Consider the following 17,295-nt stretch of genomic DNA (forward strand, 5'->3'; position numbering starts at 1 on the left):
CTCTCTCAAGGGGCTGGATTGCCCCCACGGAGTGGTCGCTGCTCCTACAAGTGGCCAGATCGTTGTTTCACCTGATTGACAGGCCGCACGTGGACCTGTACCCCTCACATGCAAACGACCAACTACTACGCAAGGGGCCCAGACCCCAACGCATGGAAGATCGATGCTCTACCAGTGCAATGGGTTGGCCTACTGACCTATGCATCCCACCCATCTCGCTCGTCTCTCGGGTACTGACCAAGATCGAGCAGGACTGCCGGTGCTTCCTAATAGCCCCGTTATGGCCGCGCCAACCGTGGTTTCCACGACTTATCGGGCTCCTGGTCCACCGCTGGGTGATCTTAACTGGGCGAGCGGATCTCATGTACTAGCCCAGTTCAGGGATGATCCATTCGGCTCAGGGGGATCTCCACCTGACGTGCTGGGTGCTGTCATGCGATCCCTCTGCTAAGCAGGCCTTTAGCAACGAGCTGCAACAATCGCAGGTCTATGGTCGGTCTATGGTTAGTCTCTAGTTAGTCAATGGTTAGAATATGGTCAGTCTATGGTCAGTCTATGGTCAGTCTATGGTCAGTCTATGGTCGGTCTATGGTCAATCTGTGGTCAGTCTATGGTCAGTCTATGGTCAGTCTATGGTCAGTCTATGGTCAGTCTATGGTCAGTCTATGGTCAGTATATGGTCAGTCTATGGCCAGTCTATGTTTAGTCTCTAGTCAGTCTATGGTCAGTGTAGGGTCAGTCTCTGGTGAGAACTGGTGTATACAGCGGGGGACAGCACTGTCAGCAGTCCACATCCCATGCTTGGAGAACGTCACAGCCAACGCTCTCTCAAGGGGCTGGATTGCCCCCACAGAGTGGTCGCTGCTCGCACAAGTGGCCCGATCGTTCTTTTACCTGATCGACCGGCCGCAGGTGGACTTGTTACCCCTCACATGCAAACAACCAACTACTGCGCAAGGGTCCCAGACCCCAACGTGTGGAAGTTAGTGCAATGGGATGGCCTACTGGCCTATGCGTTCCCACCCAACTCACTTGTCTCTCGGGTACTGACCAAGATCAAGCAGGAGGACTGCCGGGTCTTCCTTATAGCCCCGTTCTGGCCCCGCCAATAGTGGTTTCCACGACTTGTCAGGCTATTGGTCCACCGCTCGGTGATCTTACCGTACGTCCTCCCAATACGTCTGTAGGGGAGGTGGTAGATTTCCTGGTATTTCTTCTGGACAGCGCCCTCACGATGGGCACGGTAAGGAAATACCGGTCAGCCGTCGCTGCAATCCACCCCGGGTTCCCGGACGGTTCTTCCCTCTCGGAAAACGGGGCCATCAGCCAACTGATCAAGGGGATGTCCTTTACCCATCCTCCAGTATGCAAGCTTAACCCGTCGTGGGACCTCTTTAGCGTACTATCGACTTTGACAGAGCCTCCTTACGAGCCGATGGACTGCTCAACAATACCTTCATGGTTTTACTTCTTGAAAACCTCAGCAACTGCAAAACCGTGCAGAACACCTTTTTCTCGCGCTGACAGACGTGAATAGGCAGCCCCCTACTTGCCCAACTTCATTTGCTTTCCATCCGACAAAGAATTCAATTTAACGTTTGTAAGTATGTAAGTATGTAAGTATTGTAGTGGGGCTGGAAACAGTTACAGTATGTTACTATGTAAGTATTAGAACGGGGCTGGAAACCGTTACAGTATGTAGGTATGTAAGTATAACAACGGGGCTGGAAACCGTTACAGTATGTAATGTAAGTATTAGAACAGGGCTGGAAACCATTACAGTATGTAGGTATGTAAGTATAATTACGGGGCTGGAAACCGTTACAGTATGTAAGTTTGTAAGTAAGTAAGTATTTGAACGGGGCTGGAAACCGTTACAGTATGTAAGTATGTAAGTATAAGAGCGGGGCTGGAAACCGTTACAGTATGAAAGTTTGTAATTATGTAAGTATTAGAACGGGGCTGGAAACCGTTACAGTATGTAAGTTTGTAAGTATGTAAGTATTAGAACAGGGTTGGAAACCGTTACAGTGTGTAAGTATGTAATTATGTAAGAATTAGAACGGGGCTGGAAACCGTTACAGTATGTAAGTTTGTAATTATGTAAGAATTAGAACGGGGCTGGAAACCGTTACAGTATGTAGGTATGTAAGTATAAGAACGGGGCTGGAAACCGTTACAGTATGTAATGTAAGTATTAGAACAGGGCTGGAAACCATTACAGTATGTAGGTATGTAAGTATAATTACGGGGCTGGAAACCGTTACAGTATGTAATGTAAGTATTAGAACGGGGCTGGAAACCGTTACAGTATGTAATGTAAGTATTAGAATGGGGCTGCAAACCGTTACAGTAATATAAGTATAAGTATTACAACGGGGCTGAAAACCATTACAGTTATAAGTATTAAGTATAAGAACGGGGCTGGAAACCGTTACAGTATGTAAGTATGTAATTATTTGAGCGGGGCTGGAAACCGTTACAGTATGTAAGTTTGTAAGTAAGTAAGTATTTGAACGGGGCTGGAAACCGTTACAGTATGTAAGTATGTAAGTATTAGAGCGGGGCTGGAAACCGTTACAGTATGAAAGTTTGTAATTATGTAAGTATTAGAACGGGGCTGGAAACCGTTACAGTATGTAAGTTGTAAGCATGTAAGTATTAGAACGGGGTTGGAAACCGTTACAGTCTGTAAGAATGTAATTATGTAAGTATTAGAACAGGGCTGGAAACCGTTACAGTATGTAAGTATTTAATTATTAGAACGGGGCTGGAAACCGTTACAGTATGTTAGTTTGTAATTATGTAAGTATTAGAACGGGGCTGGAAACCATTACAGTATGTAAGTTTGTATGTATGTAGGTATTAGAATGGGGCTGGAAACCGTTACAGTATGTAAGTATGTAAGTATGTAAGTATAAGAACGGGGCTGGAAAACAGTTACAGTATGTAAGTATGTAATTATTAGAGCTGGGCTGGAAACCGTTACAGTATGTAAGTTTGTAAGTATGTAAATATTAGAACAAGGCTGGAAACCGTTACAGTATGTAAGTATGTAATTATGTAAGAATTAGAACGGGGCTGGAAACCGTTACAGTATGTAAGTTTGTAATTATGTAAGTATTAGAACGGGGCTGGAAACCGTTACAGTATGTAAGAATGTAAGTATTAGAACGGGACTGGAAACTGTTACAGTCTGTAGGTATGTAAGTCTTAGAACGGGGCTGGAAACCGTTAGAGTGTGTAAGTTTGTAAGTATGTAAGTATTAAAACAGGGCTGGAAACCGTTACAGTATGTAAGTTTGTAAGTATTTAAGTATTAGAACGGGGCTGGAAACCGTTACATTATATAAGTATGTAATAATGTAAGTATTAGAATGGGGCTGGAAACCGTTACAGTATGTAAGTATGTAAGTATTTAAGTATTAGAACGGGGCTGGAAACCGTTAGAGTGTGTAAGTTTGTAAGTATGTAAGTATTAAAACAGGGCTGGAAACCGTTACAGTATGTAAGTTTGTAAGTATGTAAGTATTAGAACGGGGCTGGAAACTGTTACAGTATGTAAGTTTGTAATTATGTAAGTATTAGAACGGGGCTGGAAACCGTTACAGTATGTAAGTATGTAAGTTTGTAAGTATTAGAACGGGGCTGGAAACCGTTACAGTATGTATAAGTATGTAAAAGTATGTAACTACTAGAACGGGGCTGGAAACGTTACAGTATGTTAGTTTGTAAGTAAGTATTAGAACCTTAACCCTAACCCTACCCCCTGAACCCGCTAACCCCCTAACCCCCTAACCCCCTAACCCCTAACACCTTAACCCCTTAACCCCCTAACCCCCTAACCCCCTAACCCCCTAACCCCCTAACCCCTTACACCTTAACCCCTTAACCCCCTAACCCACTAACCCCCTAACCCCTCAATTCCCTTACCCCTAACCCCTAATCCCTTAACCCCCTAACCCCCTAATTATAACCTCCTAATTATAAATCCTTAACCCCCTAACCCCAAACTTCTAAACCTCTAACCCCCTAACCCTCTAACCCTCCAACCCCCGTACCCTCTGACCCTCCAACCCTCCAACCCTCTAACCCTCCTAACCTCTTACCCGCTTACTCTCTAACCCTCTAACCCTCTAACCCTCTAACCCCCTAACCCCCTAACCCCCTAACCCCCTAACCCCCTAACCTCCTAACCCCCTAACCCTCTAACCCTCTAACCCTTTAACCCTCTAACCCTCTAACCTTCTAACCCTCTAACCCTCTAACCCTCTTACCCTTTTACCACCTAACCCCTAACGCTCTAACCCCCTAACCCCCTAACCCCCTAACCCTATAACCCTATAACCCTAACCCCCTAACCCTCTAAACCTCTAACCCTCTAACCCTGCCCTCTAACTTTCTAACCCTCTAACCCCCTAACCCCATAACCCCCTAACCCCTTAACCCCCTAACCTCCTAACCCTCTAACCCTGTAACCCTGTAACCCTGCCGTCTAACCCTGCCCTCTAACCCTCTAACCCTCTAACCCTCTAACCCTCTTACCCTCTAACCCTCTAACCCTCTAACCCTCTAACCCTTTTACCCCCTAACCCCCTAAAACTCTAACCCCCTAACCCTCTAACGCTCTAACCCTCTAACGCTCTAACCCCCTAACCCCGTAACCCTCTAACCCTCTAAACCTGCCCTCTAACCCTGCCCTCCTACCCTGCCCTCCTACCCTCTTACCCACTAACTCTCTAACCATCTAACCCTCTAACCCTCTAACCCCCTAACCCTTTAACCCCCTAACCCTTTAACCACTAACCCCTAACCCTCTAACCCTCTAACCCTCTAACCCTCTAAACCTCTAATCCTCTAACCCTCTAAACCTCTAACCCTTTTAACCCCCTAACCCCCTAACCCCCTAACGCTCTAACCCCCTAACCCTCTAACCCTCTAACCCTGCCCTCTAACCCTCTAGCCCTCTAACCCCTAACCCCCTAACCCCTAACCCCCTAACCCCCTTAACCCCTAACCCCCTAACCCTCTAACCCTCTAACCCTCTAACCCTGCCCTCTAACCCTGCCCTCTAACCCTCTAACCCCCTAACCCCCTAACCCCCTAACCCCCTAACCCCCTAACCCCTTAACCCCCTAACCCCCTAACCCCCTAACACTCTAACCCTCTAACCCTCTAACCCTGCCCTCTAACCCTGCCCTCTAACCCTCTAACCCACAAACCCTCTAACCCTCTAACCCTGCCCTCTAGCCCTGCCCTCTAACCCTCTGACCCTCTAACCCCCTTACCCTCTAACCCCCTAACCCCCTAACCCCCTAACCCTCTAACCCTCTAACCCTCTAACCCTGCCCTCTAACCCTGCCCTCTAACCCTTTAACCCTCTAACCCTCTAACCCTCTAACCCTTTTACCCCCTAACCCCCTAACGCTCTAACCCCCTAACCCCGTAACTGTCTAACCCCCTAACCCCCTAACCCCCTAACCCCCTAACCCCCCTAACCCCCTAACCCCCTAACCCCTAACCCCTAACCCCCTAACCCCCTAACCCCCTAACCCCCTAACCCCCTAACCCCCTAACCCTCTAATCCACTAACCCTCTAACCCTCTAACCCTCTAACCCTCTAACCCTCTAACCCTCTAACCCTCTAACCCTCTAACCCTCTAACCCTTTTACCCCCTAACCCTCTAACGCTCTAACCCCTAACCCCATAACCCTATAACCCTTTAACCCTAACCCCCTAACTCCAACCCCTAACCCCCTAACCCCCTAACCCCCTAACCCCTAACCCCCTAACCCCCTAACCCCCTAACCCCCTAACCCCTAACCCTAAAACCCTCTAACCCGCTAACCCTGCCCTCTAACCCTCTAACCCTCTAACCCTCTAACCCTCTAACCCTCTAACCCTCTAACCCCCTAACCCCCTAATCCCCTAACCCCCTAACCCTCTAACCCTCTAACCATCTAACCCTCTAACCCTCTAACCCTTTCACCCCTAACCCCCTTACCCCCTAACGCTCTATCCCCTAACCCCTAACCCTATAACCCTATAACCCTAACCTTCTAACCCCCTAACCCACTAACCCTCTAACCCTCTAACCCTCTAACCATCTAACCCTTTCACCCTTTTACCCCCTAACCCCCTAACGCTCTATCCCCTAACCCCTAACCCCTAACCCTATAACCCTAACCCCCTAACCCCTAACCCCCTAACCCCCTAACCCCCTAACCCTCTAATCTCTAACCCTGCCCTCTAACCCTGCCCTTTAACCCTCTAACCCCCTAACCCCCTATCCCCCTAACCCCCTTACCCCCTAACCCCCTAACCCCCTAACCCCCTAACCCCCTTAACCCCCTAACCCAATAACCCTCTAACCCTCTAACCCTCTAACCCTGCCCTCTAACCCTGCCCTCTAACCCTCTAACCCTCTAACCCTCTAACCCTCTAACCCCCTAACACCCTAACCCTCTAACCCACTAACCCTCTAACCCTCTAACCCTCTAACCCCCTTACCCCCTAATTATAACCCCTAACCCCCTAACCCCCAAACCTCTAAACCATGCCCTCTAACCCCCTAACCCTCTAACCCTCTAACCCTCTAACCCTCTAACCCCCTAACCCCCTAACCCCCTAACCCCCTTACCCTCTAACCCACCTAACCCTCTAACCCTGCCCTTTAATCCTGCCCTCTAACCCTCTAGCCCTCTAACCCTCTAACCCTCTAACCCTCTTACCCTCTAACCCTTTTACCCCCTATCCCCTAACCCCCTAATGCTCTAACCCCCTAACCTTATAACCCTGTAACCCTAACCCCCTAACCCCCTAACCCTCTAACCCTCTAACCATGCCCTCTAACCCTCTAACCCTCTAACCCTCTAACCCTCTAACCCTCTAACCCTCTAACCCCCGAATTATAACCCCTAACCCCCAAACCTTATAAACCTCTAACCCTCTAACCCTCCAAACCTCTAACCCTCCTACCCTCTAACCCTCTTACTTTCTAACTCTCCAACCATCTAACCCTACTACCCTCTAACTCTCTAACCCTCTTACCCTCTAACCCTCTAACCCTCTAACCCTCTAACCCTCTAACCCTCTAACCCTCTAACCCTTTAACCCTCTAACCCTTTAACCCTAACCCTTACAGTATATAAGTATGTAAGCATTAGCATCGGGCTGGAAATCGTTACAGTATGTACAAGTATGTAAGTGATAGAACAGGGCTGGAAACCGTTTCAGTATGTAGGTATGTAAGTATTAGAACGGGGCTGGAAACTGTTACAGTATGTAAGGTATTATGTAAGTATTAAAACAGGGCTAGAAAGCGTTACAGTTAGTAATTATGTAAGTATTAGAACGGGGCTGGAAACCGTTACAGTATGTAAGTATGTTATTTTATTAAAACGGTGCTTGAAAACCGTTATGTAAGTAGTTAGGGCGGGGGTCTAAGGGCTAGGATTGACCGGGAATGTGTGCATGTACTGAGCCACTTCACACCTATGAAATGTCCCAGATGGTCAGCGTCTCCAACAGCCTCTCCTAGTCAAACTCCTACTGCCCGGCTTCACGTGCCGATCCCTGTTGCGAACTGTGGGCAGAGGTGTGTAGGCGGGTTTCTGGCGCCTTAAAACCAGATTGCTCCGGGCAGATGGGGCTCGTAGGCCTAGGAAGGCAGCCCATCTAGGAGAAGGAAAACTCTGATTTCAAACCTGAGTAGGTGAGGCTCCAATATGCCGTCAACGAAGCACTGTTGATATGATTTTTGCCATTCGTCAGCTGCAGGAGAAGTCGATTGAGCAAAATATGCCCCTCTTTACAATCTTTGTGAATTTTACGAAAGCGTTCGACACTGTGGGGAGAGACACACTCTAGCGCAGTCTTGAGAAGTATGGTTGCCCTCCAAAGCTAACCGCCCTCATCAAGGCTTTTCACACCGACATGAAGGCGAGTGTCTCAGTGGCTGGCGAAAGATATGAACCCTTTGAAGTGAAGCATGGAGTCAAACAAGTCTTTGCTTGCAACTACTCTTTTTGCTCTCTTCCTAACAGCAGTGATCAAGGACATGTCAACTGACCTCACCAATGGCATGTACATCCGCACCAGGTGGAACGGTGGCCTGTTCAATCTATCACGGCTGCATTCTCACCGAAAACCCTTGAGAGATGTCTCTCGATCTCCTGTATGCCGACGTCACTGCACTGGTAGCTCACTCACATCCTGACATTCAAGAAATCCTGTACCGCTTTGCACAATCAGCAAGTGCCTTCGGTCTGTTAATCAACATCAAGAAGTCAGAGACGCTATATCAACCTGCTCCTGGTCAAACCCCCATGAAGCCTGACATTCTGCTGGATGGGAGCCCACTCGACGTCGTCCAAACGTTCAAGTACCTTGGCTCCACTCTCGCAGTTGGAAACACCCTAGATGCAGAGCTCAATGGCAGGGTTAAGGCTGCAGCTGCGTCATTTGCTCGCCTGATGACAACCTACTGTGGATGTAAGTATGTAAATGTTAGAACGGGCTGCAAACCGATACAGTATGTAGCAGTATGACCTTGGTATAAGTGAATCCAAAATTCAAAATTTGTTTCTATCAATGTTGAAACCCTGTCTGAGGAATTTTTGAAGTTCTAAAATAATGCTGTTTCCTTTACAGGTCTACATTAGAGACATGGCCTGACAAACACATAGGAGAATGAGATGATGAGGAAGCTTTAGAGAAGGTAATGGTGGTGTTAATGTAAAATCTGTTTTCATTTTGTTTGTATTTACAGCAATGTCATATCTACGTGTTGATCCTACAGTAACATGAAAGTGCTCAAGGCAAAACTATTGTAATTTTGTCTGTATTGGTTAGATACACAAAGTCAACAGTGGAATTAAGATGAACAGATGGGAAGTCTAGAATGTTTCCATAATAAAGTTGAGGGGTTGGAAAAGCTTGTTGAGCTATAGCGTGGTAGGGTAACCAATAATTCTCTTTATATAACACCCCAAGCAGATCCTTGCCGTTTGATTGGAGAGTTGTCCGTCACATAATAGCAAATGAAAGTACTGTTGCACGCTACATCACTCATCATGCATTTTTCATTCCATTCACTGTACATTTTTTTATCTATCCAATTAGTACTATTGCACTCTGCCTAAAACATCACTGCGTGCGCGTGTCTTGTGTAATGCAGCTGTGTTACTGCAAGGCACATAATACATTTGCCGTCTGCTTTAATCACAAAAAAGCTGTAAGAACGCACATAGTCATGGTTGAATCCAACAGGCCGAACCAAAAGAAATGGTTGTTATGTCACAATTAGAAATTGTAGGCCTACGCTTTATTTGTTTTGAATGTTGTGTTCTTCAATCAAAATGACAAAGATCTACTTGGATGTTATGTAAAACAAGTAATGAATGTTTTTCGTTCGTGCAATGGTGCAAATATTTTCGATCATTTAAAGATGGAATGTTCCTTTCAACTCGGCTCCGCATCGTTGAATAGAACACTCCATCTTTCAATTCATGAGTTGTATACTACTTCTTAGTATTTTGGAAAACTTTTCAGTTTTTGTTTACTTATGTTTTTTTCCTTTGAAACTTTAATTTTTGCAGTATTTTGATAACATCTTCTAGTTTATGGCTCCTGAATTCATGAGAAAGCTGGCAATGGATTGCCTCCTCATTGGAAGAGACTTGGATCGATCTTCCAACACAGTTTAATAGTAAGTTATTTAATGTTGGGTCAAAATTAGTTCATGTTGGTAATGTATCTAAAGGCACTGGACACTGTAAGTAATTACTCAAAGTAATTATTAGCAAAAAGCCTTACTAAGTAATGAGTATGGAGAGCTGTTGATAGTATAAAGCATTGTGAGAAACAGCTCCTGCTGAAGTATAGTAGTTTTTGAGAAAGATGTAATTTCTCACTGGAATATTTGAATTTGATTTCGAAATCTCAGAATTAGATTTTGAGGGGAAATCAAGCATCTGAAAGCACACAACTTGTGCAACAAGGGCGTTTTTTTCTTCCATTATTTTCTTGCAACTTTTACGACCAATTGAACTCAAATTTGCACAGGTTTGTTATTTTATGCACCAAGTGAGACGACTGGTCTTTGACATTTACCAATAGGGTCCAGTGCCTTTAGAGACATTACCATCATCAATTTTCATCTGTCACTCAAATATTTGTTTTAACTTTTGCCAAATGCAATTCACATATGCTTTTGAGCGAAGCAGCAAAATTAAAAATGACGATGCAAAAAAATACATGGAAATTTTGTTTTTTCTTTTCTCAAAACGATTCCTGTTAAAACAAACGCTTCATAGCCCAAAGTGCCAATTCTAAAAGCAATGTGGATTGCCCAAAGACGCATTGCATTTGGAAGGGGCGTTTGGGCTTTAAAAAGTGCTTGCTAGGAAATTAGAAATTTTAATATCTAATTTCCTAGCAAGCACTATAAATAAACCACACAAATATACCAGGAAATTGTGTGGTTTCCATTTAAAAATTTTTTTTTAAAAGGAACAATTTTTGCAGACCATTAGTTCACAAGGTAAAAAGAAATCCACACAGATTTGAGCACATTAGTGTAAACAGTTTGTAGCCCTACTTCTTAGAACATGTTCCACCCAGATTCACATCATAACAAACGCTTTTGTTGCCCAAATTGGCAAATGTTGAATTACCTTACACTTAAAGACACTGGACACTATTGGTAATTGTCAAAGACCAGTCTTCTCACTTGATGTATCTCAATTGGTCGTAGAAGTTGAGAGATAATTATGAAAGAAAAAAACACCCTTGTCACACGAATTTGCTTTCAGTTGTTTGATTTCGATACCTCAAATTCTATTTTTGAGGTCTCAAAATCAAATTTGTGAAAAACTTCTCGAAAACTACGTCACTTCAGAGGGAACCGTTTCTCACAATGTTCTATACTATCAACCTCTCCCCATTACTCATTACCAAGTTAGGGTGTTATGCTATTAACTATTTTGAGTAATTACCAATAGTGTCCACTGCTCTTTGCTTTTGGAGTGGGTAATTTGGGCTTTAGAATGTGCTCTCTGTGGAATGAATATGGTTGGGAAGATTCAAAATTAGAAAATGGTGAGCCACACAATTGTACTTGAAAATTTACTGGTTTCCCTTTTACCCCCTTTTAGTAACACAGTTTGCTATTTTGCTGAAGCAAATTGTTTTACTCCACAAAGAAAATGGTGGACCATTGATTGTAGTTCACAAAGTAAAAGAAAAACTACACAGTTTTGCGCTACACAGTTTTGCAGGGGCACCTCACAACCATTAAACACTAATTGCATGTTTCCACCCAGATTCATGTTGACATATGCTTTTATAGCTTAAGGGCCCAATCTAAAAGCAATATGTTTTTTCTAGGCACTGGACACTCTTGGTAATTACTCAAAATAATTGTTAGCATAAAGGTATCGAGCACTGTACAGCTGTTGATAGTATGAAACATCGTGAGAAATGGCTCTCTCTAAAGTAATGTAGTTTAAAAACTGAGAAAGAAGTGATTCTCACTAAAATATTTGAATTGATCGAGACCTCAGCTGAGGTCTCGAATCAAGGCATCTGAAAGACTGGTCGTTGATAATTACCAAAGGTGTCCCTTGCCTTTAAAGAACTTGTTAATGAATATTTAATTATTGTGATTGAAATTGTTGAATTTTGAGATGTGTTGAATTTAAAAACAAGTTTTAACGACACATGGTTGCATTTGTGCATGATTGCATTTGTGCACAAATGCATACCTGTTTCGTTAATAACATTTTCAAATTACTCAACTGATCTTGAAGTTATTTTTGTTTTTTTTTCAAAGCAGTTATGATCTATCCAGCCTATTTAAACAAACCTATTTAGCAAATGTCACGTTCAGTAAGCAATTTATGACTTAAAGACAGTAGACACTATTGGCAATTGTCTAAGACCAGTCTTCTCACTTGGTGTATCTCAACAAATGCATAAAATAACAAACCTGTGAAAATTTGAGCTCAATTGGTAGTCGGAGTTGCGAGATAACTATGAAAGAAAAAAACACCCTTGTCACACGAAGTTGTGTGCTTTCAGATGCTTGATTTCGAGACCTCAAGTTCTAAACTTGAGGTCTCGAAATCAAATTCGTGGAAAATTACCTTTTTCTCGAAAACTACATTACTTCAGAGGGAGCCGTTTCTCACAATGTTTTATACCACCAATCTCTCCCTATTACTCGTTACCAAATGAGGTTTTATGCTAATAATTATTTTAAGTAATTACCAATAGTGTCCATTGCCTTTAAAGGTGCAAAATTACTCAAAATAATGTTTCATTGCAATTGTTCATTAGGAACTATGCAAAGGGTCCTTAGAACGAATCATGTGTTAATTCAATGACTTCCGGTTGTCTGAAAAATTTAAACTTAAAAGATTACTATAAAAACAAAATTAACAAAAACAAGAACTGTTTCGCTGCGCTGCGCTACAAAGCAGCTAATAAGGAGTACTGAGCCTGACTTTCTTATTGTAATAGAGCAATGATGAATTGTTTGAGGATTCCCCATTACTCGTTACCAAGTGAGGTTCTTTGCTGATATTTATTTTGAATAATTACCAATAGTGTCCACTGCCTTTAACAAACACATTATAAACCCTTTGAAATATACAGGGTGTCTCAAAAAAAGGTAATCCTACTTTAAAGGGTTTTTATGGCCAGACTATATGTTTACCAGCAGAAAGCATGGCATCATCTTAAAGCTGAAACCTTGTGCTTTCCAATGATACATTTGGTTACATTCAAGGGTCACGCATCAGTGAGCACCATTGTCTTGAAGTTGTGGTGCAAAAATGCAGTTGGTTCACTTTTGAACCCATGTCATTTTGGCCTTCAGAATGAGTCTGTAAACCTCAGGTTGTCACAAACGGTTCAGCTAATAACAGCAGAGTGGTCAAGAAAAGGTATGAAACCAGAAGTTTGCTGGGATCTCTCTCACACCGCTCAAGAAGACACTCACAGAAGTATGCCTTCTTGCAAGATCAGGAAGCAGAAGTTCATGACGGATGTGAAGATGTGGAACAGATGGAAGTGAAGGTCCAGATGAGTGATCCGATTAAAAGTGGTGTGGCTCATTCCGTCTTGCACTTGTCTCCCGTGGGTGGTCAATCATTGCTGTCATAGGGTATCAATGTTTTCCTGAGATCTCGCTGTCCTTGGCTTTCCCGAACTTCCTTTGTTGCAGTTTCTTGACCACAAAAGATTGTTTTCATTGCTGGTGGTTCTCGGTCTGGGAATGCTTCTCCAAAGGCATCCTGTGTAGCCTGCAAACTTCTGGTTTCATACCATTTCTTGACCACAAAGATTCTCTGTTCTTTCGTTAGATGAACCATTGTGACAACCTGAGGTTTACAGACTCAGTCTGAAGGCCAGAATGACAAGGGTTTAAAAGTGAACCAACTGCATTTTTGCACCACATTTTCAAGACAATGGTGCTCGCTGATGCGTGACCCTTGAATGTAACCAAATGTATCATTGAAAAGCTCAAGGTTTCAGCTTTAAGATGATGCCATGCTTTCTGCTGGTAAACATATAGTCTGGCCATAAAAACCCTTTAAAGTAGGATTACCTTTTTTTTGAGACACCCTGTATATATATTTTTTTAACCATAGTTTACAGGTTCAACTGAATTAGAGGAAATTTTGACAATTTTAAAGTTATTTTGATTCTTTAAAAGAATTGTTTCATATCATGCATTAAACAAATCTCAGTGCTGTCTGAAATAGTTATTCATACCTGTATTCAGTTAAAATATTTCATGCTCAGTTTTATAGTAAAATATGAACTACAAAATAATTTTTTGTCAAGAGCATTTTGATCAAACTATTTTGATTCTATTCACACTATAATTTTTGTAACAGCAAATTAATTATAATATTTGTGTTTCACTTTATATTAGTATTAAATTTGAAGAAGGGAGAAACAAAGGTAATCTGAAGTCACTTCCTCCTAAAAGCACTACACGTATAAGCAAATTATTTTTCTAGTGAGATTAAAAACAAGTTGAACTTGAAGTAGTATTTCTTTGAAATACCATTTACTCAAAACATGTTTGTTTTTTTATGTTTGGGGCAAAAAATCTGACATAGCATCTTTAATAAGAACTGTGGAAAACGAGTTATGGATCTAAGGCTTACTTTTGGCTGAATTCATTATTAATTGGAAGTTGCCAAGTTTTTGAAAAATGTTGTTCCCATCTATTTTCTATTATAGACACCATTATTGATATGACAACTTTTGGCAAATGACAGTTCTTGTTTACAAGTCATCTAATTTTCAAACTTGGGCAGGTTTCAAGGGTACGAACTGGTCTAATTATAAGGCTACCCTGTCTAGATGCATGATGTTTGGTGGTAAAATAAAAACTTGACACTAAAACTTTTCAATATATGTACACCACAAGGAAAACTGATGGGGTAAATTTTGAAATGATTTTTGGGGTTGAACAAAGAAAAATTGGCTCGCTAGATAACTCAATTGGTTGGAGTTAGTCCCACTCTAGTCAATTTTTATTTGTTCAACCCCAAAAATTGATTATAATCTTGACTGAATTTTGTTTGTTTGTGGTTTATTACTTGAATTTTGAAATCTAAACTGCCTTTGTAGGGTTGATGAAAGTATTGTTGTCAAAATCGCTTGAAAGGATAATCTAACCATAAAGAAAGGAAATCTAAAAAGACCATCCGACTCAAATTCACCCCCAACAATTCGGTATACCGCCCTCAATAAAGGTTACCGTGTCCATGTAGAAAAAAATTGCAGTTCGATTGTACATGGAAAATACACACGATAGACCATGCGGTGTAATGTACACAATCCCACATACACAGTGTGATTCTGGCATGGAATGTCACACACAATAACAAAAGCTTTGGTCGATGTGTTTGGAATTGTGAACACACGAGTACAAGTGGTAAAGCACTACACATAAAGCCCGTGTATGGCGCCAACGCTGTGCTGTGGATGGTATAACGTTTGCTCCTGTTGTTGCCGCCGGCCGCGAACACTCGGTCACAAACCAGCGTCCAAATTTGGGGGAAGTCCGTGATTATGAGAAACGCCGCATCTCCATTGTTGAAATAAGGTAAGCCTTTTTAACGGTTCAAAATGAAATTCTTTTGTCTTGTTTACCTACTCGACCAAGCATCACTATTCCTAGATGGACCTTGCCTCTTCTGGCCATTTCTATCTGCAGTCCAAGTCGGGATCGACGGACGGGATGCAGTTTATGAATTTACAAAATACAATGTGTAACAATGTCAAGGTTAAGTCATTGTTGTGTTCCACTCACACGCCGAATTGAAGGTTGCAATTCATTGATGAATGATGTTTAAGTGTGGGATCATTATGAACAGATGCTTCTGCCTTAAATTTGCATACAACAACATGGTCTACACTTAATTTTCCATGGTTTGAAAACAATTTTCATTGATGAAGATCTTGAAGCTGTCAGTGTCACAAGGATGTGGATGAGATGGTGAGAGAGCACGATGGGGTTGGTCATGTGTGGGTGGGATGCTGATGATGGTGACTTAGAACCAGTACATTCCATATGTCATATAAATGGTGATGATAGTGTTTTAATTTTTATTTGTCATGCTGCAGATAAAAGAAGGAAGAACAAACAAATGTGCGTATTGATCAGACATTAAATATAATTATAAAAGAGTTAGTTAGTTGAGATAACGTAACCTTCCTCCCACAGTGGGGAGGAGGGCTATGTTATCTAGTATTACTAGTACCAATTCTCAGTCTAGTATGCCTTCTAGTAAAGTAGTAGTGAAGAGTGAGAATTGGTACTGAAGAGAAAGCAATTTTTTCTTTGTAAAGGTAGTGGACACTACAGGTTTTTAATTACTCAAAATAGTTATAAAACGTGGTAATGAGTAATGGGGAGAGGTTGATGGTATAAAACATTGTGAGAAACCGCTCCCTCTGAAGTGTGGTAGTTTTCGAGAAAGAAGTAATTTTTCACGAATTTGATTTCAAGACCTCAGCTCAGATTTAGAACTTGAGGTCTCGAAATCAACCATCCAACACACACAACTTCGTGTGACAAGGGCGTTTTTTCTTTCATTATTATCTCGCAAGTTCAATCACCGATTGAGCTCAAATTTTCACAGGTTTGTTATTTTATGCATATGTTGAGATACACCAGCTGTGAAGGTTAGTCTTTGACAATTTTCAATTAGTGTCCACTGCCTTTAATTGGTCGGTAAAATGACTAGTTTTTGAAAAATTTGAACACTAGGGGGCCTATACACTAACGCAATAGAAGCTTGGTAACCAGAACTCAGACTCACAGACAATGTGTCACACTAGTCACTAAAATTTACTTAATGTAAATTTACTTAATGTAAATTTGTAGCCAAGCAAACCCTTCTGATGAATAAGATTTGTTTGTGTAAAACAATTTTGATTCTATTGTTTTTTTTCTCGCCTTTATTATATTTTGGGGGGATTAAGTGTACTTGTTTTTAATTGGGTATCACTTAGCTAAAATTTTGAAGGATTTGAAAAATAGAACTTAAAACAAAATCTTTTTGACTGCTTGATCACCAATTAGACCACAGATAGTCAGACACAAACACACATTTTCTGAAAATAAACGCAGATTTTCATGAGGTTTGTTTCTTGTCAAGATATTGACAATCCCAGACCCAATGACTGGGGCGCTAGATTCCTTTTTTCTAAATTGTGACATCGGTCATTCATATAAAATGTCAAATTTCAAAAAAAGGAATCTAGCGCCCCAATCACTGGGTCTATGATAGTCCACGGAACACCCGGATTGCTTTAATAATATCAAATCACCCAACAGGTTCTCCTCACTCAAAAGTAGCCTCTCATAAATAAATGCAAACTAAATAAAACCGACTTTTGAACCTGCAGGGATCACAGATGACCATCCAGTGTGTACACACTACACCGTGCTTCAGACAAAACCCTCTCCATTCAGAATTTTCCCGTTGAAAACTGAGGAACGATAGAGAACTGTGCCTGGTAACCATCAATTGACTGGCGACCAGTCGTTGCCGCCAAGACCCCCATGGATGTTATCAATCTGTCGCTGTCCGATGGATCAACATTGTTGGATTGATTAGAAGATGGCTACCCCACGGAGAGGTTTAACATTCACTGGACCACAACCAGATCATGTTATACAGTCTCAAATCAGACAGCTTGCAGGTTTGTTCCTTTGTCTACCAATTAAATATTGTATTGCTCCTTCATAAAGGCACTGGACACCT

At 42.2% G+C, this 17,295-nt stretch overlaps 2 protein-coding genes across 11 annotated transcripts in view; both read left to right on the plus strand.

Moving 5' to 3' along the window:
• The window catches only part of LOC139936629 (uncharacterized), a 52,095-nt gene extending 39,384 nt beyond the window's left edge, over window positions 1–12,711 (plus strand). Inside the window, exons 4-6 of one of the 2 annotated variants that reach the window (XM_071931523.1) lie at window positions 8,047–8,494; window positions 8,654–8,720; window positions 9,601–12,711. In XM_071931523.1, the coding sequence (XP_071787624.1) occupies window positions 8,047–8,219 (173 nt within the window). In that variant the 3' untranslated portion in view covers window positions 8,220–8,494; window positions 8,654–8,720; window positions 9,601–12,711. The remainder of the gene's footprint in view (window positions 1–8,046; window positions 8,495–8,653; window positions 8,721–9,600) is intronic. The other variant, XM_071931597.1, reaches the window with a different exon arrangement.
• Window positions 12,712–14,076: 1,365 nt separating this feature from the next.
• LOC139936758 (uncharacterized) overlaps window positions 14,077–17,295 on the plus strand; it is a 204,797-nt gene continuing 201,578 nt past the window's right edge. For all 9 annotated transcript variants that reach the window (XR_011786055.1, XR_011786053.1, XM_071931687.1 and 6 more), the window contains exons 1-2: window positions 14,077–15,128; window positions 16,937–17,233. Coding sequence is in view for 7 of the 9 variants with exons in the window: in XM_071931687.1 (XP_071787788.1) it covers window positions 17,152–17,233 (82 nt within the window). In the remaining 2 variants the exon portion in view is untranslated. The remainder of the gene's footprint in view (window positions 15,129–16,936; window positions 17,234–17,295) is intronic.

Source organism: Asterias amurensis, chromosome 1 (assembly GCF_032118995.1).
Source record: "Asterias amurensis chromosome 1, ASM3211899v1".
In the NCBI taxonomy this organism is placed as follows: Eukaryota; Metazoa; Echinodermata; class Asteroidea; order Forcipulatida; family Asteriidae; genus Asterias; species Asterias amurensis.